General features: G+C 45.7%; 2 protein-coding genes across 2 annotated transcripts in view; one reads left to right on the top strand and one right to left on the bottom strand.

Annotated features, from left to right (window-relative positions):
- NID2 (nidogen 2) overlaps positions 1 to 23,336 on the top strand; it is a 92,770-nt gene that overhangs the window by 9,088 nt on the left and 60,346 nt on the right. The window contains exons 3-6 of the mRNA XM_061430984.1: positions 1,130 to 1,362; positions 8,245 to 8,930; positions 21,188 to 21,337; positions 21,848 to 22,093. Of these exons, the coding sequence (XP_061286968.1) occupies positions 1,130 to 1,362; positions 8,245 to 8,930; positions 21,188 to 21,337; positions 21,848 to 22,093 (1,315 nt within the window). The remainder of the gene's footprint in view (positions 1 to 1,129; positions 1,363 to 8,244; positions 8,931 to 21,187; positions 21,338 to 21,847; positions 22,094 to 23,336) is intronic.
- On the bottom strand, positions 16,301 to 17,615 carry LOC133256158 (large ribosomal subunit protein uL3-like). Its single transcript, XM_061430986.1, has one exon. The coding sequence runs from the start codon at positions 17,574 to 17,576 to the stop codon at positions 16,842 to 16,844; it is 735 nt and encodes a 244-aa protein (XP_061286970.1). The 5' UTR covers positions 17,577 to 17,615; the 3' UTR covers positions 16,301 to 16,841.

Raw genomic sequence — 23,336 nt, 5'->3', positions numbered from 1 at the left:
ATCAAAGTACATGGGACAGATGGGCAATATTAAATAATCTGGTGAAGATACAGTGGATGTGAGCCTGGAAAGAGAGTTTGCAGCTTATAATCACCTGGCGTGGCAGGCCAAGGAGTGGTTGGCATGGCCTGGTGGTGCAGGGCAGGGACCCTGGAGCTGGCTGGCCTGCCACTGCATACTAACAGCCTAGCCCTAGGCAGGTCTCTTAGCCTTTATGTCCTGGTTTCCTCATCTGAGAAATGAGGATAGGATAACTCTGGTGCTGGTGTCAGAAGGTAGATGGAAGAGAATAGAAAGTGAGGCTGTGAGAACAGTAATGAGGCCTTTTGATCAGCCAGTGCCTCACACCACCCCTGCCCATAAAGGGGATTCAATAAATAAGTGAATGAGTGACAGAATGAATGAATGAATGATCCCAGTAAGTGCCCAGAGCAGTAAACTAGGGCAGTGACTATGGGAATGTACACATTAATTTTGCTATTTACTCTCAGCTCTGAAAGAAGTTTGGATGATAGAAGTTTGAAACCTTAAAAAATAGTTTTATTTTTTTAACCTGTGTTTTTAAAAAAGTCCTTTATTTTTGGTTGCGCTGGGTCTTTGTTGAATTGCGCAGGCTTTCTCTAGTTGCAGCGAGTGGGGGCTACGCTTCGTTGCAGTGTGTGGGCTTCCCATGGCTGTGCAGAGCACAGGCTTTAGGTGCGCGGGCTTCAGTAGCTGTGGCACGTGGGCTCTAGAGCACAGGCTCAGTAGTTGTGGTGCACGGGCTTAGTTGCTCCGCGGCATGTGGGATCTTCCCAGACCAGGAATCAGACCTGTGTCCCCTGCGGTGGCAGGCAGATTCTTATGCACTGTGCCACCAAGGAAGTCCTAACCTGTGTGTTGTTTTTTTTTTTTAACCTATGCATATTTCAACTATTAATCTAAGTTGATAAAAGATGATTATAATAATACAGCTTATGTAATTATGCTTATAACTTGAAGAGGAAATTTAAAAGAATATTATGTTAAAACAATTTAGAGAAATCCTGAGAAGGGGGACAACACTTTGCATTTCATAATGCTTTGCTTGCAGTTTTTTTTGTTGTTATTTGTTTGATTTATTAAGAATATTGTCTATTTTTTTTCACAGCTGAATACTTTCCAGGCAGTGTTGGCATCTGATGAATTTGACACCTACGCCCTCTTTCTTTATCCTGCCAATGGCCTTCAGTTCTTTGGAACACGCCCCAAAGAATCTTACAACGTCCAGCTCCAGCTTCCAGCCCGGGTGGGCTTCTGCCGAGGAGAGGTTGATGACCTGAATAGACAGGGACCATATTTCAGCTTGACTAGCACTGAACAGTCTGTGAAAAATCTCTACCAGTAAGTAGAATAGGGCTTAAGCCCTTTCTTGTTGGAATGTAAGGACCCTTAGGAGCTACCCAAACTTCAGTGGCTCTAAGACCATTAAATAGTATCTTGGTAGTTTCTAACTAAGCAAGGCATCAATGTCAAAACCAGGAACTAGACTAGGCCCTGGGAGGAGCAAGTTGACCAAAATATAAAAGGTTCGTTATTTTTCCTGCCGTATTGGCTAGAGATACCAGAAACCAAACTGTGTGTGTGAGTATATGTGTGTGTGTGTGTGTGTGTTTGTGTGTGTATGTGTGTGTGTGTGTATGTGTGTGTTAGCACAGCCACTGAGGCTTGCTATGGAAAACATTGCTCTTGGAACCACATAAAAATATTCAGTAATATAACTGCCCAGGTTGAGGTTTTTCCAGGTTAATCGTTTCACAGCTGGAAATGTTGTAAGTTAGTCTTTTATACAGATAGGTGTTAAAAGTTAAATTAAGAGTTGTGTAATTTGGAAAAAAAAGAGAAAAACCAACAAACAGATTGCTAGGGTTTTGGAAGTCTTGGGATTTCTCAATGGCTTCATTATCTGAAATCGTCTGGATGGGTTTTTCATGAAATGCCTGGAACTGGGCACATTCCTTAGTCCCATCACGTGAGCGCACTTTGCTTGTCCACATCATGCTCAGTATCTGGGTTGGCATCAGTTGATATTTACTCATTTCTGGGCTTAAAAAAAATCTCTCTGCTTTTATGCTTCCCTGAATACGGGTCTACAAGCTGGACAGAATGAGATTACTGGGTACTGGAACACCTTACACTTTTGCATGCCATCCGCTCTACTCAGAGACCAGAGAGCGGGCCCTACAGCCAAACAGGGTTACTCAGAGCTGACATTTATGGAGAGCTTACTGTTTGCCAACATTATGCTAAACACTTTCCAGAAGTTCTCTTAATTAAAACTCAACAAGAGTCTCAGGGGGTAAGTTCTGTTCTTTTGTTGATGTGACAAATGAGCTTAGGAAAGTTAAATTGCCTATAATCTCAAAGTTATGAAGTGGCAAAGCCAAAATTCAAGCACGAGTCTGGAGCTCTGAACTACTGTTTTTTTTATGCTGAATCCTGGCTTGCTTTCCCATTCTCAGGACTCACATTGGGCATCTTATGGGCTCCACTGAGGTTGCCTTTTAGTCTTGACTCTGGAGAAAACTTAGCTCCTTGCTTTTTCTGCCCTGGCTCCACCACCCTCTTCTCTGGAGCCCATGGATTCTCCGCTTTTCAGACATCATCCAAGCGCTGGAAAGACAAAGATGTCTAAGGCCTAGGCCCTGTATACTAGCAGACTGCATTCTCTTAGACTAGATGGAGGAACAGTTTGACAGTTCCAGAGCATGGGACTAGGTGCTAACACCGCCTCAGGGTACAGGAGGCAGTGGAGGCCAAAAAGCCTGTGGGAAAAAGCAGTTATGCTTCCCTGCCACAGCCGTAAAGGCCCCTAAGAACTCACATAGGCACACATGGACACGCAGACTTGTACACATATACACTGCTTCCATTTACCTTCCTCCATGTGGCTCAATGGTAAAGAATCCACCTGCCAAGGCAGGAGATGTGGGTTCAGTCTGTGGGTTGAGAAGGTCACCTGGAGGAGGGCATGGCAACCCACTCCAGTGTTCTTGCCTGGAAAATCCCATGGACAGAGGAACTTGGCAGACTACAGTCCATGAGGTCACAAAAATCAGACATGACTTAGTGACCAAACAATAGCAACAACGCCTGCCTCATCTTTGTCTTTCATGCTTCCTAGAAACCTCCGAGTTGCTTGATTGAAAGTGGAAGATAGGGGGCCAGAATGACTGGCAGAAGAAGTTTTCTTTAGTAAAATCTGTTTAGTATAAAAACTAAAATAAGGTGCAAGTAATGCTGATAATTGTGAAATAAAAGTAAAAATCACCCATTATCACTGCTTCAAAGTGATAACCATTATTAATAGTCATTTCAGAAGTTTAGGTGTATACAAAACCTTTTTAAAACCAAAATGGTTCTTTTGTTATACATATGCAATCTTCCCATTTACCACTGTCTTATGGACATCTTTCAGTAAGATATCTTTATATTATTATTTGAAGGCTATAAAACATGGCATCATATATGGCCTGTATTATTAAAACAATAAACTGATTGATGAACATTTAAACTATTTCTGGTTTTTCCTTTTATAATTATTGTTGCAGTAAACAAAATAATATACATTGTTTGGATGCTCATTTGTCTTAAAGATAAATTCTTAAAAGTAGAATTGCTGAGAAAAGGTATATGCAGTTTAACATTTTAGCACACGTTAACCAAATCACCCTTCAGAAACCCTGCACCAGCTTACAATCCCACCAATAATGGAGAGCTTTGATTGACAATGTTCATTTCCTACAGGCTTCTAATCTTTTTAATATTTGTGAATCTGATAGGTGTAAATGTTCATATTTTCACTCTAATTTTTATGATTACTGGTAAAACTGAGCGCCTTTTCAATGGTTAATAGCCATTTCTTTGCTCTTTTCTACTGAGGTATTTACAGAGATCTTTTACAAATAAGAAAAATCTAGTAAAAATATTTTCTCTTAAATGCCATCCATATTTTTATCCAGTTGTTCATCTTTAAAGGTAGTTACGATCTAAAAGGTATAACTTTAGGGTTGTTAAAGTTATTAGCCTTTTCCTTTATGATTTCAGGTCTTGGTATTATTCTTAGGAAGGCCTTTTCTACCTCCAAATGACAGAACAGTTCCCCAACTTAATCTTCTATTTTACTTTTTTCTTTCTTCTTTCCTTCCCTTCTTCCTTCCTTCATTTTTTTCTTTCCTCCCTCCCTCTCTCCTTTCTTTCTTTCCTTCCTATTATTACAAGATATTGAATATAGTTCCCTGTGCTATCCAATAGATTCTTGTTGGTTATCTATTTTATGTATAGTAGTGTGTATGTGTTAACCCCAAACACCTTATTTATCCCTCTCCCACTTTCCCCTTTGGTAGCTGTAAGTTTGTGTTCTGTGTCAGTGTCTTTCTGTTTTGGAAGTAAGTTCATTTGTGTCTTTCTCTTCTTTTAGATTCCACATATCAGTAATATCATATGATATTTTTTTTGTCTGGTTTACTTCATTTAGTGTGATAATCTCTAGGTCCATTCATGTTGCTGCAAATGGTATCCTTTCAGTTCAGTTCAGTCGCTCAGTTGTGTCCCATTCTTTGTGACCCCATGAACCGCACCACGCCAGGCCTCCCTGTCTATCTCCCTGTCCATCACCAACTCCCAGAGTCCACCCAAACCCATCTCCATTGAGTCGGTGATGCCATCCAACCATCTCATCCTCTGTTGTCCCCTTCTCCTCCTGCCCTCAATCTTTCCCAGCATCAGGGTCTTTTCAAATGAGTCAGCTCTTTGCATCAGGTGGCCAAAGTATTGGAGTTTCAGCTTCAACATCAGTCCCTCCAACGAACACCCAGGACTGATCTCCTTTAGAATGGACTGGTTGCATCTCCGCAGTCCAAGGGACTCTCAAGAGTCTTTTCCAACACCACAGTTCAAAAGCATCAATTCTTCAGTGCTCAGCCTTCTTTATAGTCCAACTCTCACATCCATACATGACCACTGGCAAAAACCATAGCCTTGACTAGACGGACCTTTGTTGGCAAAGTAATGTCTCTGCTTTTGAATATGCTGTCAAGGTTGGTCATAACTTTCCTTCCAAGGAGCAAGCATCTTTTAATTTCATGGCTGCAATCACCATCTGCATTGATTTTGGAGCCCAGAAAAATATAGTCAGCCACTGTGTCCGCTTTTTCCCCATCTATTTGCCATGAAGTGATGGGACCAGATGCCATGATCTTAGTTTTCTGAATGTTGAGCTTTAAGCCAACTTTTTCAGTCTCCTCTTTCACTTTCATCATTACTTCATTCTTTTTTTATGGCTCAGCAGTATTCCATTGTGTATATATATATACACCACATCTTTATCCATTCATCTGTTGATGGACATTTAGGTTGCTTCCATGTCTTAGTTATCGTAAATAGTGCTGTTATGAAAATTGGAGTGCATGTATCTTTTCAAAGTATGGTTTTCTCTGCATATATGCCCAGAAGTGGGATTGCTGGGTCATATGACAGTTCTATATTTAGTTTTTTAAGGAACATCCATACAGTTCTCCATAGTGACTGTACTGATTTACGTTCCCACCCACAGTGTAGGAGGGTTACTTTTTCTCCATGCCCTCTCCAGCATTCATTATTTAAAATTTCAAAAATATGCAGAAAAGTGGAGGTAATCTAGATTTACAAGCTGTTGACATTTTGCCATCTTAATAATTTTTTTCTTTTTTATGTTACTAATTTAAAGTAAGTGACACCCATCATGCCACTCTCCCCTCAGTACATCAGTATGCATTTTTAAAAAATAAAATTCTCCTAGTCAATAGAATTATTTTCTTCCTCAAACTTGTCTTATAAGTTTAGAGGTCATAAATTATATAATTCATAATGTGTTTGTAATAATTCTCCTTCTGCACATTTAAATATGAATGTACACATTTGCATTTTTTGAGATTATTCTTTTCTGTCTCCTAGAAAACAGTAGTTACTAAGCACTTATTATATGCAGGGCCCCATGCTGAACATTTTATGTGATTTTCTAGCTTAATCCTCCTAATACCCCAGGGAGGAAGGCACTGTCCATCTCATTTTGTAGCCTTGTTTTCTTTCTAGGAAATAAATTAACTTCTTTCTATCGCTAAGCTTTCCAAATGACCTTGGATTTTAGGATAAACTCAAACTGGCTTCTTTCCTATCATTTACAATGACAAAAGCCAGGGTAGTGATTCATATTTAAGTAGAAGGCTATTTTATTTAGCTTTTATCTGCCATAATTTGTACTTTCCTACTCTTTGAAGCTTTTATAGTTCTCTGTTTCTAACTTCAAGAAGAAATTTCACAGCTGCAACACCTCCGATGTGATAACAAACTCAACATCCTCAGATTTTCTGAGTCCTCTCTTATCTTCTCTAACATTCCTTGCTTGCTTGCCAGAAAGCACCAGCATTTAATTCTTAGAACTTACCGAGTTTACAAAGCATATTGCACAAAGGATCAAAACTTTTTCTTTCTATACTCGTTTCCCTAAACTAATCGCAACAGCAGTGGTGGTAACAACATGTGAAGGGGTGGGGACTGATTGATTCTTGAAATTGTGTTAATAAATATTATTGCTACAGAAATCCACATGAAGGTGAGCAATACCAGCCCAAATGAGCAAAATTCTCTTGTCCTCATATGAGTCAATGAATTTCCTGTTAATATTATTAGTCATTAACTGATTTCTCATGGACTGGCTGCAGAGAAAATCCCACAACACGAGAGACTGAGAGCCTGGTGTTTGGTCCGTATACCAGAGCATATAGAAATGGGTGTATTCAAGCCAGCCAGACCCTTTCTTTCTTCGGGTTTTTCCTTTTTTTTTTTTTTAATTGTTTGTGGGGTTATTCTCTTTAGAATGTATCATTGACTAAAATAATGGGTCGCTGGGATATTTGGAAGACTGAATGGAGCCTGTGTTCTTTTCTAGTGGAGATGTACAAGTGAGCTCCCTGGCTCCAAATGTTTCTGGACGCCTCTTACCTGTGACCCGTGGCAGTTAATTAACCTGCTTTCTTACCCCTCCCCCCGACTCTTACCTTTGTTCTACATCTGCTCAACATTTTTGATACTTAGGTATTTCTGTTTCTTTGAGTTTTTTGACATTGATTTACCAGGGTTTGTGAATTAGTTAATTGAATAATCCATGTGACTAAACAGCGAAATGTTTCTGACATTCTGTAGTGTAAAAGAATTAGGATGTGGACTGACTATGCTGTACTGATTTTCTGACATGATGTGGATATTCAGAGCATAGGCTTTGGTGTTATTGCTGAATTCAAGTCCAAGCTCTGCCAATTATTATTGTGCAACCTTAAGAAGATTAGTTAACCTCTCTAAACCTGTTTTCTCCTCTGAAAACTCAGGCATATCACTGCCTCTACCTTGCAAGTTGTGTTGAAGAATGTTAAGCACTTGGCATGTAACTCTCAAATAAAAAGGACTCATTATTATTTAGGTGTTTGGCAGAAATGTTTAAGCATATGTTTTCTTGAGTTTGTTAAAAGTGTGTGTGTGCTTGCGTTCAGTAGGTAAGTCATGTCCAACACTTTGTGTCCCCATGGACTGTAGCCCACGAGGCTCCTCTGTCCATGGAATTCTCCAGACAAGAATACTGGATTGGGTTGCCCTTTCCTTCTCCAGGGGATCTTCTCAACCTAGGGATTGAACCCATGTCTTCTGCACTGGCAGGAGGCTTCTTTACCACTGAGTCACCAAGGAGTGTTAGTTGCTCAGTCATGTCCGACTCTTTGCCACCCCATGGATTGTAGCCTGCCAAGCTCCTCTGTCCATGGAGTTCTCCAAGCAAGAATACTGGAGTGGGTAGCCATACCCTTCTCCAAGGGATCTTCTCAACCCAGGAATTGAACCCAGGTCGCCCATGTTGTGAGCAGATCCTTTACCATCTGAGCTAGCAGGGAAGCCCTTGTTCCCTAGGTGTTTTCATATAGCCATTTAGATAAAACATGTAGTACAGAATTCTGATTTGAGTGTCCAGCAGTAGGCATATGGCCTTTGAAACCCATTGTTTAATAAGAGATTGTTTGCATCAAAATTCCAATATAATGCTTTTCAGTTATCATGTAAGTCTGGTTTTGTTTGGTTCCCTGCCAGTGAAAACTTAATCTGATCTGAATAGTCTTTCAGTTTTCAGATAAATTGCTCACCTTTGTAAGAAGGTGGTGGGTGGACACGTGTGCTACAATATCTTTTTTCCTTTCTGTTTAGACACAGCAACCTGGGCATTCCTGGAGTGTGGGCTTTTCACATAGGCAGCATTTCCCCGTTGGACAACGTCAGGCCAGCAACCATTGGAGGAGACCTTTCCAAAGCCCGTCCTTCAGCTCCTCTGGGACAGTCCTTCAGCCATGCTGTGGCCCTGGAGGATGACTACACTCAGGACACTTTGGATGATTATGATGAGAATGAGGAGGAAATCGAATACCCGCCTAGTGAGCCAGCGGAGGCATCAAATGGCCACAGCTCAGTCGATGTTTCTTTAGGAGGTAGGATCTCTGCTCCAGATTCTGACCTGGCCTCCCCTGAGCCACGTTTAGCATCTCGGAGTGGGCCTGAAACAGAATCTTCCCCCTTGGACCCTCACACCAAAGAGAGGAGACTTCAGGGGGAGACCGATGCCCCGGATTTAAAAGGGCGAGTCGAGTCTTCTGAACAGCCAGGGACCAGAGTCCCTGCTCCTCCAAAGACTGAAGGAGATTCACCTGCTCCTCCCGGGGAAGCCCCGCCGCCCTCCCCAGAGGGAGGGGCTGGGCCAGCGGACCAGGATGCTCTTCCAGCCCATCCCGGAGGAGAGGCGGCCCTTCCCAACTACCCTGGGCCCGACCACGGCCCGCACCTGGGTCAGCGGGGGCAAGTGGTCGGGGTGGAGGACGACATCAGCTCCAACACTGAGGGTAAGTGGATTCGAACCCTGGTGCTAAGAATTCATTGAAAAAAAAAATACTGGTCTTGCAGAGACTCATGAATTTTCTTTTAAGTGAGTAGATGAAGAGTTTAGCAAAAAGAAGCTGGGGATTTATTTTTAAAACCCAAGTATCTTTTCTTTGCCAAAGAAATCTTGGCAGGCAAATTCTGTTTGGAATCTGTTGACCATTAATAATACTTTTTCTTTTTTTTTTTTTTAAAAAGAGGGGCTTCTTGAGCACGTGGGGAAAAACTGGGGGTTGCTCGTGCCAGCTACGCTCTCAAGTGGAATGAAGTATTTTAGTCTGAAAGTTCAACAAAGCTAAAGTGTTTTTGAGGCCTCACACGTATTATGGTGATGGAGGGCTTCGGGCTTTGGTTTCAGGTGGTGAGCTGTGCTGGCTGGGATGAACATTCCAGACTCTTCCTCCATAATGGGATGACCTCAGTGCTCCCCTCAGTTAGGAACATGGTGGTGGAGTGTGTGGGAGAGGGGACCCCTGGGGAGAAAACTTCGAACCACCTGTGTCTTGTCATTTCTGGTTCACGGCTGTGCAGCTGTGCTATTCAGCTCCCTGGAGCCTTGTCCTCATTTTCATGACTCACTGACTAGAGCGAGGGGCCAGCAGAGAAATGCCCAGGGGAGGCCTTGGTTAATTAATATAGACACGGAGCCCATGTTGCCTTCTCTTAAAGGCGAGACTTGTCAGGTCAGCTCTTTCTTCCCAGTCAGAGATGTGAACACCTGAATGGGAAACTGGCCACAGATTTATCCCATTTGTTCCAGGGACTGCTCATCTGACCTCTGACAGGAGGAAAGAGGTCAGAGGTGAAAGCATTCTTTAGAACCTTTGTATTTTTTCTTCACCTTTCCTGTTTCCCATGGTTTTTATGGTAAAACAGGTTGACCTAGCAAAAGGTCTTTCAGGTGGTTCTTCAGTGGTCCCTGACCTGCAAGAATTTGCTTGAAGAAGCACTTCTTTTGGGAGGTGGGGGGATGAAACTATTTCATGACTGAGGTGACGCTGGATAATGATGACAAGGAGAACATTGGTGTCAGACTTAGGGTTGAATCTTGGCTGTCATGCTGGCTTCATGTAACCCCCAAACCTCTAGTTTCTCCTACATTTGTTGAGAGAATTGAAAGAGATAATGAAGTTCTTAGGTTAGTGTCTGTACTAGTTAGATCTTAATAAGTGGTGGCTGCTGCTGCTGCTAAGTCACTTCAGTGGTGGCTGCTTTTACTAATTATAGAGGATTTAAAGCAGTGGGAATGGGGGTGGGGTGGTAGAAAAGGAAGAGTGGGCTTGTTAAGAATTTGTGCCTAAGGACCGCCTTTCTCTCAAGAGAGAGAAGTGAGTTTTATGGGGAGGCTTCAGAACTTTCACACCTTTTTAGTCTAGTCTCCTGAATTTTCAGCATAAATGACATATATCTAAAGAAAATATAAAGCCAAGTATCAAAGACTTCTCTTTTTAAAAAAATATTTATTTTTAATTGGAGGATAATTGCTTACAATATTGTGTTGGTTTCTGTTGACCAAAGAGATTCTGAGGTAAAGATGTGCTCCAAAGTGGTCTTTTCATTTGTGGGTTGTGACTTCCTGCCCTGAGAAGAGCTTGGAATATTAGAAAGCAGATCCCTGGAGTGATTTGTTAAAGGGTTAAGAAGAATGGGCTGCATGCCCTGTTTTGAGCTGTGAGGGGCTGAGAGAAGCTGGCCGTAACTGTAGGAGGCCAAGGGAACTGGCCATAGAGAACAGAGGCAGCAGCCATAACTCTCATGGGGCATGAACTATGATATTTACCAGCTGCTAGATAACGCCTACCCCTGACATCTCAGAAATGGCAACATGCGTTTGAAACATCTGGGTAATACAATGAGACATTTAGGGAAAAAAATCTATAAGTTTTTGAACTTTGAAAAATCAGCCACCATATTAGCAGAGAGGGAAAGCTTTAAAACTTGAAAGCAGAAATGAAAAATAGTTGAACCTCTGGTTTCATCTCGGGCTTTAGGAAGACTCAGTGTCCTCGGGGAATTTGTTCCAGAACCCCCTCTTCCCGTGCAGATACCAAAATCTGTGTATGCTCAAGGCCCTCAGTCAGCCCTTCGGATCCCTGGTTCTGCAGCCTCAACTCCCTCAGCTGTGGGTTCCCTAACCGTGAATCTTAAATACAGCACAGGATCCGCAGCTCCTTGAATATGCAGGTGCAGAACTTGTGGATACCAGAGGGCTGACTGTATAGAACCATGCAATTATTAATTACTTGGTTTTTCTTGGCAGTGAAGTTTGTTGTTTTCAAACAAAACATTAGCATCCCACAGGTCTATCAGGCAAAAGTAGACTCCCTCTGGGAAAGTTAGTGGGTGGGGTGGCTGAGACTCATGTTGAACACTGCCTGCTAAAACGCCAACCTTGAGCCACGTTGCCAGCTTTTTCTAATGATGGAGTGGAGGAGTGTGAATTTTGGTTTTCAGTGGACTTGAGTTTGATTTCCAGCTCTGTTATGTGGTTTGGGATAAGACATTTGCTCTGCTTGAGTCTCATTTTCTTCAGCTATGCGGCAGAGATAATGTGTGTGTGCTGTGTGTACTACGTTGCTTCAGCTGTGTCTAACTCTTTGCGACCCTGTGGACTGTAGCCCGCTTCTGTGCGTGGGATTCTCCAGGCAGGAATACTGGAGTGGGTTGCTGTGCCCTTCTCCAGGGGATCTTTCCAACTCAGGAGTCGAACCTGGGTCTCATATCTCCTGCATTGGCAGGCAGGTTCTTTACCACTAGTGCCGCCTGGGACCTCATTGAAGAGTTGCAAGAATTAAAACTGGGCATGGAACCACCAGGCCCAGTAGATTTTACTTTCGCCTTTAAGTTTCATAGTAGTTAACTTGCTAAACCAAGAAATTAAATAGATTTCCCTTTTCTTTAAAAAATTTTTTTTCCCTTAGGGACTATTTTTATAGACTTTTTGTTGAGAAATCTAGATTCTTTTTAGATCATGTCCACACTAGGCAAGAATGTCCCAATTTCACTAATTCTAGCCTCAAGCTTATTGTTTTCTTTATGTTTTTGTAGACCACAAAACCAGCAGTAAATTAGCTGCACAAACTTTCTCTGTTTCAGGGGTATTTTTTCTCCAAACAACTCTGGAAACTTGTTGTCAAACCAAAAATTACCTGAGCAGTGCCCTCCTCTGATCAGGGCACTATGGGGTGTCCACTTGGACTCCGAGCAGGAACTTTGCTTGGATGGTGCTAGCGCAGTTAATCCTCAGAATTGCCCTGTGCAGTAGATCCTTCCCACAGTGCAGAGAAGAAGGCGGAAGCCTGAAGTACTGAGTGATTTGTTGGGGTAAGAGGCAGGCCAGGACTGCAGCAGAGCCGTGTAAGGTCAGAGCAAGCACCATGTAGGGCAGATCCACCTGTGGTGCGTTGGGGACATCTTCCTGGAGAAGGAGGACTTGAGCCAGGCCTTGAGGTCAAAGCCTCAGTTTTGAGAGATAGAAAGTGGGGCATATTCTGGACAGAGGAGTGACAAGAGTGGAGGTTGTAAGGTGGAAATGGGGAGAGAGAGAGTTGCAAGGGGTAGGTGTAAGAGGCAGCTGCCAGCAAGGCTCTCGCTGCCTGCAGCCTGCCAGTGTTGTGGGCAGCAGGGATGAGCTTGATTCACAGGGACCATAGAGGTTCTTTAGATTCTGAAACCTACCTGCCCAGGTGGTGCAATGAGGAGCTTTATTTGACCTCAGCTGCATGATGAATTGGAAAGGGGACACCTGGCTTTCAGCACCCTCAGGCGTTCTCACTCTGTCCTGCGATGCTGTTGATTGTACTTGGATGGCAGTCATGCAGGGAAGGCCCAGGATGTGAATAGGATTTCCCTGTGGCTTCTGGCCTTGGGAAAGGCCTTAGGGATGTGTCTCAAGTAGCTTCTACCCTGGGATGAACTCAAACAGGCTCTGCTGCCCAACCCAGCCTTCCAAACACAAAAGCCCCTCTCCAGGGGTGGGGGCACCCCCAGGTTGCTGAGGGAATGTGAACAAGAGGGTCACCCATACCGCTGAAAACACCTTAAGGGAGAGCCTTCTAGGGTCAGATGTAACCTTCCCCCAACAAAAAACAGGGTCCTAATACCTGTTTGCCCAGCCAGCTTCACTATGTACCACACATATACACCAAAAACAAATGAACACTGGAGGGAAAAGCCTGCCACTGGTTTTCATTATAAAGCTGGGTGTGGTTTTTCTTAATTTGTCTATCATGCTGTGAGGTGGGAAACTTAGAAAAAAATCTGTCCTGCAGTGAAAAATGTAGGTTCTTTATCTTGAGGTAGCAGGAAGAGCTGTTAAAGTAAAGGTCAGCCCAGTTGCCAGAGGCAGGGCCAGCTCAGGAAAGCCCTTGGTCCCCGTTTGCACGGTGAATCTGGTCTGCACCGTGGAACCTGTCAGTCTTCCACGTGGCTGGGCCAGGGCTGAAGACGAGTGTTTAAGGGTTTTTGGAGAAATGAAGACTGAAGGATGGATCAGAATAAGTGCAGAGGAGGAGTTTTCCATTTGTGTGAAAATCTCCCAGTTAGGACAAGTCTCAAGTGCCCTGGCAGCGCCTCTCCTTCTTCCTGTTAGAGCCCCGTGACTCCACCCTCATTTTTTCTTTCCGTTAAGGATAGGAAAAGAGTGAAAAAACATTCAACAAAAAAACCAGAAACGACATTTTTAAAATCCTCATTAGGGAGATGCTTTTAGCAACTGTCTAACTTCATTTAACAAAACTGCTGCAAACTGAGCCTGTTCACACCTGGCTGCCCTCCACCCTCCTGTGAGGTCCAAGTTGCCAGCAGACTTGTCCCTTCCTTGTGACAGGAGCCGCCAGGCAGAATGTGGGTCCCCAGAGGGTCTGGAGTGAAGCCTGCCCAGTGGGTAAAATTTGGGAGAGAGGAATCTGTGGGATGAAAACTAAATTTCTTGAAGTGTGGCTCTAGTCCACTTGTGGTTCTTTCTTTCATGGCCCTGGTTTAAAATGCTGATTCCACACCCCTCCTCCACCTTCTGACCCAGAATCTGCCTGTTTAAGCCAGGTCCCCTAGTGATTCTGAAGCCCACTTCAATTGAGTATTGCTGATATGAGGGAAGGAGTGTTGGATTTAGAGCCAGAAGATCATATAATCTTTGTGGAACAGGAAGAAGTGTGTGAAAACACATTTATAGGTGTGAGATAAAAGAGGCATAGAAATGACCACTGAGAAAGAAAAGGTACTCACTGCACATCTCATCCAGCTGGGATTCAGACACTGAGTCCCCACCTCCATGGGGTTCAGCATCCTTGAATCTACCTGCAGTTCCCATAGAAGTTTGAGAAGTCACATTGGCCAGAAGTCTGGCTTTTCTTGCCCCGATAAAGACCCGGTCCTGGGCACCTGGTTTCCTCCATTAAGGATCTTCACATGCCACGCTTGTGGACTTAGCCTAAGTGGGCCATCCAGCGCAGCGTCCTGCTTCTCAGTCAGGGCAGGAGTGAATGCTAAAGCATTCCCTGAAACCCACCCACCCCAGGAGCTGCTAATTAATTGGTCAGATGAAATTCATTCACTACATGAAACAGCATTCTCCAACTCAGGGAAGGTTTGCAAATACGCTGACCATTGTCATCCATGGGCATAAGAGACCCCAGGAGTGGCTAAGGTACAGACTCTTGGGATCTGCCCTCTGAGTCTGAATTGGTAGGTCAAAGGTATGCTCTAGGAATTTGCATTTTTAGTTAGGATCCCAGGTGATTCTGATGCAGCAGTTCCCAGAATTCATAGGAAGGAAGGCAGCTTTCCTTCTGCCTGGCACCATGCTGAAGGTGTAAGTCCCTGTCAGAGCCAGAGTGGAGCTTCCCAGGTGCCTCAGAGGTGCTGCCAGAACTGACCTCCCACAGACCTCCTCCAGTAAGTGGCAGCTCCAGCCTTCCAGTTCCCACACCAGGAAATGAACATCCCTGTGGAGCCCTCTCTTTCTCCTCCCCACCCACCTCCCCTCTCTCTACCTTACCCCCTACTCCTCCTCCTCTTCTCTCCCTCTATCCAGTCCATCAGCCTACCCTGGCAGCTCTACCTCACAGCACTCCAGATGTGGTCTGTTCTCCAGCCCCTCCATCAGCACCTCCGACGACCAAGCCACCAGTCCCTTCCCACACAGCATCACCCTTCTGCTCCAAACCCTCCAGCAGCTTCCCACCTCGCTCAGACTAAAACCCAGATCCTCCCCTTGACCTCCCAGGCCTGACAGGAGAGAAGTGGCCAGGGCTACTTCTCCGGCCTTCTCCCCTCTCCCTGCCCCTGTTTCTCCCACGTGCCTGCCTGCCTGACAGGGCGTGCCTGCCCTCACTCATCCTCCCCTCCTCTAGGCCTCTGCCCAAAGTCACCTTCGCCCTCCTGTCCCTCCCTGACTTAAGTTTCTGCATAGCTCTGGATATTATCCCCGATGCCAAATAATTTACCTGTCTGTTGACTGTTGTCTAGGGAGGGGGATATAAGCTTCAGGACAGGAAATAATTTTTTTAATTAAATTTATTTCTGGCCACGCTGGGTGTTGGTTGTTGCGCGAGGGCTTTCTCTAGTTGCAGCAAGGGGGAACTAGTCTTGGTTGCAGTGCGCAGGGTTCTCATTGCTAGTGTCTTCTCTTGCTGCAGAGCATAGGCTCTCTAGAGCACGAAGGCTTCAGTAGCTGTGGCTCACGGGCTTAGCTGTTCCGAGGCATGTGGACTCTTCCCGGACCAGGTATCGAACCCATGTCCCCTGCAAGGCAGGCAGATTCCCATCTACTGTGCCACCAGGGAAGTCCAGGACAGGAATTTTTGTTTCTCTTGTTCCCTGCTGTATCCTCAGTTCCTACTCCAGGGCCAGGCGCATAGGGAGTTCTTGGTAAATACTTGTTTGAATTACTGAAAGAAAATTGTAGCGTTTGCCTTTCACCTAAGTTGGCACTGTCAGTATTACGTGTGCTCATCTGCACACGGAGGCAGGTACAGAAAAGGAACCGGATGTTCCTCTGACCAGGAGCATACCCATGTTCCCCTGTTGTGCTGGAAAGCACAGCTTGTATTCCTGGCTCAGCAAGTCCCATCCTGAGCATGCAGCTCCCCTCCCCCCTACATACACAGTTTTAAAAGATCCCCAAACCAGCCTACCAGTAGCTAACCCATTATAATTATAGTTTCAGTCATGTAATAGACTTTCATGGGGGCCTAACTTATTTTTTGTTAGAAACATGCAGACGGTGTGCCCATAAACTTTTAAACTTTGGCACGGTTGCATTTGTATGTTGCTGGCTATACTGCCAAGCCTCTCTTTTTACCCATAGCATAGCCATGCCTCCGCCTACTAGTTTATTTATTTTTTTTCCACTGGAAAATAATTTTATTGAGATTCTACCAGCTGTATAATCTGTTCTATTAGGCCCCTTCTTCCTTTGCAATTCGGTCCTTCTTAAGTGGTCCCATGAAGGCTTTCTTCTCCTCCACAGTCTGGAAGCGACCATGACCAAATTTGGAGGTGGTGTCAATACATTTGAGGTCGATCTTCTCCAGGGCCCACCGTTTGGTCTGTACCAGCAAGGACTTGTGCAGAGTGAGCACTCGCTTCTTGGTTCTCACCATGCAGCCTTTGAGCATGACAAAGTCATTGGTCACCTCACTGTAGTGGACAAAGCCACCCAGAGGGTTGATGCTCTTGTCAGACAGATCGTAATCAGTAGAGGCATTGTTCTTGATCAGTTTGCCGTCCTTGATGAGGTAGCCCTGACCAATCTTGTAGATCTTCTTGTTGATCTCAGTGCGGTGATGCTAGCCTTTCTGCCCAGCCCGAGCCACAGAGAAGGCCACCCAGGCAGGATGCCACACCCCAATACAGGCAACCTTGCGCAGCCCTCAGTGGGTCTTACGGGGCAGCTTCTTGGTGTGCCAACGGCTGGTGACACCTTTGTAGCCTTGGCCCTTGGTCACCCCAATGACATCAATCATCTCATCCTGGCCAAACACTTGGCTCACAGGGACCTGCTGCTCGAGCCTCTCGCGGGCCCAGTCCAGTTTCTCGGCCACAGTGCCTCTGTTCACCTGGACCTCTATGAGGTATGCCTTCTGGCGCAGAGGAAGCAGGCGCATCTGGGTGTGGGCAATGACATGGATGACCTGACAGTACTTTTTCATGCTGCTGAAGTCCCTCTCAAGGGGCTTCTTGCTGTCTGCGTCCTGCCACTTCTTGCAGTATTTGGTGAAGGCCTTCTTCTTGGACTTATGCCAGTTCTTGTAGAAGCGCCTTTTGCACTCATCGCTGATATGCTCAGCAAAGATGGTCTTAAAGGTCCGGAGGCCTCGGGGTGTTTCCATGTAGCCCACGATGCCCACAATCACCATGGGTGGAGTCTCCATGATGGTCACAGCCTCCACCACTTCCTTCTTGTTCACCTTGGACCCTGGCCTATCGACCTCCCTCACAATGTGGGTCATGCCAGCCTTGTAGCCAAGAAAGGCAGTGAGGTGTATGGGCTTGGAAGAGTCATCCTTGGGGAAGCTCTTCACCTTCCCGCGGTGCCGGCTGCTGCGCTTCTGAGGCAGGAAGCCCAGGGACCCGTGCCTGGGAGCAGAGAACTTCCTGTGAGACATCCTGCCGTCAAAAGCTGCCGGTAGAGCTCCACCTACTAGTTTAGTTCAATTAACCCAACTCTACACATCTGTAGGACTTCCCTAGTGGCTCAGATGGTGAATCTGCCTGCAATCCAGGAGACATGGGTTCAACCCCTGGGTAAGGAAGATCCCCTGGAGAAGTAAATGGCAACCCACTCCAGTATTCTTGCCTGGAGAATTTCATAGACAGAGGAGCCTGGCAGGCTCAAAGAGGGGTCACAAAGAGTTGGATACGACTGAGCAACTGAACTGAATACAAACCCATCATTTATTAATTTGAGGGCAGAACAGTGTTTTTAAAAATTGTAATACAAACACTTTACAACATTAGTTTCTGCTGTACAATGAAGTGAAACAGCTATATGTGTGTGTATATACATATATCAGTTCAGTTGCTCAGTCGTGTCTGACTCTTTGCGACCCCATGAATCACAGCACGCCAGGCCTCCCTGTCCATCACCAACTCCCGGAGTTCACTCAGACTCAAGTCCATCTAGTCAGTGATGCCATCCGGCCATCTCATCCTCTGTTGACCCCTTCTCCTCCTGCCCCCAATCCCTCCCAGCATCAGAGTCTTTTCCAATGAGTCAACTCTTCACATGAGGTGGCCAAAGTACTGGAGTTTCAGCTTTAGCATCATTCCTTCCAAAGAAATCCCAGGGCTGATCTCCTTCAGAATGGACTGGTTGGATCTCCTTGCAGTCCAAGGGACTCTCAAGAGTCTTCTCCAACACCACAGTTCAAAAGCATTATATATATACATACATATATATACACACACATGCACATATATCTCCTCCCTCTTTGGGCCTCCCTCCACCCGCATCCCACCCCTCTAGGTCATCACAGAGCACCGAGCCGAGCTCCCTGTGCTTTATAGCAGGTTCCCACTAGCTATCTGTTTTACGCATGGTAGTGTATATGTGTCAATCCCAATCTCCCAATTCATCCCGCCTACCTTTCCCCCTGTGTCCACATACCTCTTCTCTCATCTGTGTCTCTACTCCTGCCCTGGAAATAGGTTCATCTATACCAGTTTTTTTACCTGAATTTCCTGAAGATGACTATCCTTTAGTCCTGCATCAGGTCACCTTTTCACCTTTGCATCCAGAAGTACGCTAAGAAACGGTGTGATTTCTGGTGACGAGGGGTATGTGTGTGTGGAGGGGGTTCATCTTGATTTTGGAGAGGAAGAAACAGACTGCATCTCTGTGGTTTCCGTGGAGCCATCTGAGCCAGGCTGCTGTTGAGTGTCAGACATGGGGTGCTTTGCCACCCAGTTCCCTTATGCTCCGGGAGAGGAGGGTCCTGATGGCAGCTGAGGCCGTGAACACACTCACACGTGTGCCAGTTCCTCCAGGGGCCGCTTCTTAACACTTAGTCATGACTTTCTGAGCTGGAGAAATCTGAGATTTTGATAAGTTATATTCATTTATTTTTACTCAAACTGGGATTTCCTGCTCTCTTTATTATTAAACCAATGGTAAATAATGATGCACAGTTTTCCCCTCATAGCCATTTTTTACAATCTTTTTTATTATCTGTTTTGTTTTTCTGCATTGAGTTTTGTGTCACTTTCCTGTTCTTATTTTTTCCCAAATGTTCAGAGTGATGCCTAGTTTTCTATTTTTAACGAACTGGAATTTCTCAGCCATGTGCTCAAGGCCCAGTACCAAATCTTGATTCACCAACTTTATTTTCTGTTCCCAGTCAGATATTCCACTTGAGTCAAGATCGTCTGTCCTGCCAACCCTCAGCTCGCTGCTTTCTCAGGAACCTGTAAACAGCAGTCAGATACTGTCCAGAAGTGGCTGCTGCTACTCAGTTCCCTTACCTGTGCCTTTCTGCCAGGGAGATAGCCCTCTGGGGGATCTCTGCTGTCTTCTCCCATTCCATCTGATATGTGAAGTATGACTCAAACTCTACTGGTCGAAGCCTGTGTTGATTAACGCTAGTTACCTGACCAGCTCCTTTGCCTGGCTCTCAGGATAGATGTTCTTGGGCCCCACCAGTGGGTGGTCAGGTGCAGCTGTTAAGAATCTGGAGCAAGTGTCTCTGGGTTCAAATCCCACGTTGGCCACCTGTGTGACTTTAGGAGAGTCAGTTTGATCTGTGCCAAAACTTCTTTATCTGCATATAGGAATTTGAAAAAAGTCCCTGCTCTTGTGCAAACTGAAAAAATTAAAGTTCCTGGCATTTAAAGTACCTGGCATTTATTAGGCACTGTTGCAATGTTCACTTTGTTATATTCTCACTTGCTGGTACAAGTCTTTATGCTGGCTCCACTGTTAACTTCTATGGTGGTACACCCCCCCACCCCCGCACCGCCCCCCAATTTTGTCTTCTGTTCTCTTCTGGAATACTGGGTAAGTATTGGTTTTCCCATTTCTTCCTCCCCTTCCCATTTCCTCCTTTTCAGACCTAGTCCTGGATCGCAGCTGCCACTCAGTTTTTCCAAAGAGCAGGTTATCCGTGGTCATCACAGCAGCTCGGAGGCTAGCCCTAGATTCTGTGCTGTCTTTTCTCCTCGGTCTGCTCGGGGAGTCTCCACCCAACTCCTAGTTCAGGGGATCCCGCGGCAGAGGTGTGCACGGCCGCTCTGCCTCCTAGTGGCCGTGCTCGGGACTGGCATCGTCCCCAGTGTCCGGGAAAGCCTTCTCTTGTCTGTCAGCACCCCTGGCCACACCCCCCCTCCTTGGCCATTCGCTGTAGTGACAATGGAATCTGCTCCAGTTCCCTTCTTTCTTGGCAGCACAAATGGTCCTCTTTCTTTTTTTAATGGGCAGAATAAGCAGGAGATGGAAGGGACAGCTACTGGAGCAATAAACTTACCTGGGGCCACGTGGCTTCCTAGAGAGGGGTGACTGTGCCCAGGCTCTCCACTACTGCCCAGACATCCCGCTTGGGCCACACCCACCACAAGAAACCCTGCTAAGCCCCAGAACTTTTCACGCCTGGGTTCCCTGCTCCTTCTCCATCTCGACCTGCCTCCCCATACACGTTCTTTAAGGGGTGTGCGTGTATGTGTGTTCTTTCTTTAACACCCTTCTTCTCTTTCAGAAAAACATTTTTTTTTCCCCTGGGTAGTAAGACAAGCTATAGGTTATTCTCTCTCAAGTTCAGGGTTACCAAAAAGAAGAGAAGAATGGTTAGACATAAGACTGCATTTGTTAGTTTTTCTCTTTGGTCATCCTCTCAGAAACTCACTGCTAGTAGTTTGAACCATATAAAATTGCTGACCTTTGGCCATTTTTTGACCCAGAAAATGGCCGTTTTGTACAGTTCAGCCTAAGACCTACTTCCTGGCTGGCTTTCCTGTCCCCACACAGAGGGTCTCAGCCTCATCCTTGCTCAACAGCTCTGCAGGGAGACCAGATGTGAGCAGTCAGCAGTGCTTCTTGCCAGAAGACCAGGCAGGTTTATTCTCCCTGCGTTGAATGTCATCCCTGTCTCTGAAACGTCAAAACTGCACTTGTTTATTACACTCTAAATGGATTTTATGGAGCAGATGCTGTGTCCATGATGAAGCTTGGCAGCCGTGACCCCAGAATCACTTAGTCCTTTTCATGCGAGTTTGTTTTACTTTCCAGTCTTCACGTACAATGCTGCCAACAAGGAGACCTGTGAACACAACCACGAGCGCTGCTCCCGGCACGCCTTCTGCACTGACTATGCCACGGGTTTCTGCTGCCACTGCCAGTCCAGGTTTTACGGGAATGGGAAGCAGTGTCTACCTGAAGGTGAGGGGTGATGGCTTGATTGGGGCAGGGGGCTGCTCTGGGTCTGTTCCTGCCGCTTGGTGTTTCTAGCGGCCACCATGAGTTCTGCTTGTGATGGCTTGACTGGGGCAGGGGGCTGCTCTGGGTCTGCTCCTGCCGCTTGCTGTTTCTAGCGGCCACCGTGAGTTCTGCTTGTGGACATTGCGTCACTACCGTTTGAATCAAAGTGCTAGCAACTTGCAGGTGCTCCATAAATGTCTGAGGGATGAACACGTTTGAGCTGATTTCCCAATTTGAGGATTAACCAGAAATGTTTCCTCCCATTTTGCTAGTGCGTTAGAGTCAAAGTGGATGGGAGAGGAGGAGGAGGGGAGGAGAGAGATGGAAGGCAGGTCTGTCTGGTACCTAGATGGCCAGTGGGATGTTAAGGAGTTGGGAAAAGGGCTGAAGATGGAGACTGGGGAGTTGGTGGGTGGCTTTATCTGTGCGCCTGGATGATGGTCAAGGTTGACAGGGTTTTCTATCTCTTAGGGGCACCTCATCGAGTCAATGGGAAGGTGAGTGGGCACCTCCTCGTGGGCCATACACCCGTGCACTTCACCGACGTGGACCTGCACGCTTACGTGGTGGGCAACGACGGGAGAGCCTACACGGCCATCAGCCACATCCCGCAGCCCGCGGCCCAGGCCCTTCTCCCGCTCACGCCAATCGGAGGTCTATTTGGCTGGCTCTTTGCTTTAGAAAAACCAGGCTGGGAGAACGGCTTCAGCCTCACAGGTGAGCAAGGCCGCGATCACCACTGCTTTGGTGGCTTGGAGGCTTGGGTTTCCACTCAGTGGAAGAGGATTCACTTGCTTCAGAGCCACATGGGTGGGCTTGTTCTGTCCAAGGTAGTGGGGGATGGTTTGGCCTTGCAGGACTGTTTTTAAGACCCTGTGATTCCTTCTAAATGCTTTCAAGGTTGTTCTGAGAAGTAGGATGATTCCATTTGGATTATTCATGGTCTCTTACCCCATTTGTTGAAGCCTGTGTGTCACAGCCCATGTAACTGAGTTGTCATGCACGTATCTGTCAAATAGGGATGCATGTGAAAATTCTAGGGCCCCTAGAGGTGATTTCTCTTCATGGGGAGGGGTGCCTTTCCTCCTTGTTCCTTGATGACCCGTACCTATAATGGTATAGACAGCACTCCTTAGACTTTAACCCACATGCACATCACCTGAGGCCTCAGGAAAGGATAGGTTCTGATTAAGTGGGGGGAGGAGAAAGTTGCAGGGAAGGGGGGCCAGGGGTATCTGGGATCCTGTTTTCCTAGCGAGCTTCCAGGAGGTGATAATTCTGGTCTGAGGCCCACCGTTTAATAGCAAGGGTGTAGGGAATACATCCTGGCTTCTCACCTCAGTACACCTTGTTCCTCAGTGGATTTATCTTTATTGCACATAAAGTGTGAGAGAGAAGTTCTTTGCTCACCTCCAGCTATAGAGCTCAGTAGCTGTTTGTAGGGTCTTGCTTTTAATCAAGGTTTGATAAAACCTTGAGTCAAAAGTAGATAAATAAAATACAGTATACCTAGTTACATTTGAATTTCAGATAAACAATGATTAGTTTGAATAATTTCTGTAAGTATGCCCCAAATATTGTATGGGACATAACTTATACTAAAAATCTGTTTTTTTATTCACCTGAAATTCAAATATAAATGGGTGTCCTGGGGAGTTTTGTTTGGTTTTTCTAAGTCTGGCAGCCTTTGAAAGAGAAAGGTCAAGGATGTTCATGCTGCTGCTGCTGCTGCTGCTGCTGCTGCTGCTGCTGCTAAGTCGCTTCAGTCGTGTCTGACTCTGTGCGACCCCACAGACTGTAGCCCACTAGGCTCCACCATCCCTGGGATTCTCCAGGCAAGAACACTGGAGTGGGTTGCCATTGCCTTCTCCGTCAGGATGTTCATAGGGGTTTATTTTTCACAGAAAACAAGTTCCTACAAAGAGAAGCAGTGTGAAATGGGATAGGATGGAACCACACT

Source organism: Bos javanicus, chromosome 10, assembly GCF_032452875.1.
Source record: "Bos javanicus breed banteng chromosome 10, ARS-OSU_banteng_1.0, whole genome shotgun sequence".
Taxonomy (NCBI): domain Eukaryota; kingdom Metazoa; phylum Chordata; class Mammalia; order Artiodactyla; family Bovidae; genus Bos; species Bos javanicus.
Note: the sequence above shows the minus strand (reverse complement) of the source record. Positions and strands in the feature narration are given on the sequence as shown.

Bases quoted from the DNA above. Each gene is read 5' to 3' on its own strand.
- LOC133256158 (XM_061430986.1), bottom strand. From the start codon at position 17,576: ATGTCTCACAGGAAGTTCTCTGCTCCCAGGCACGGGTCCCTGGGCTTC.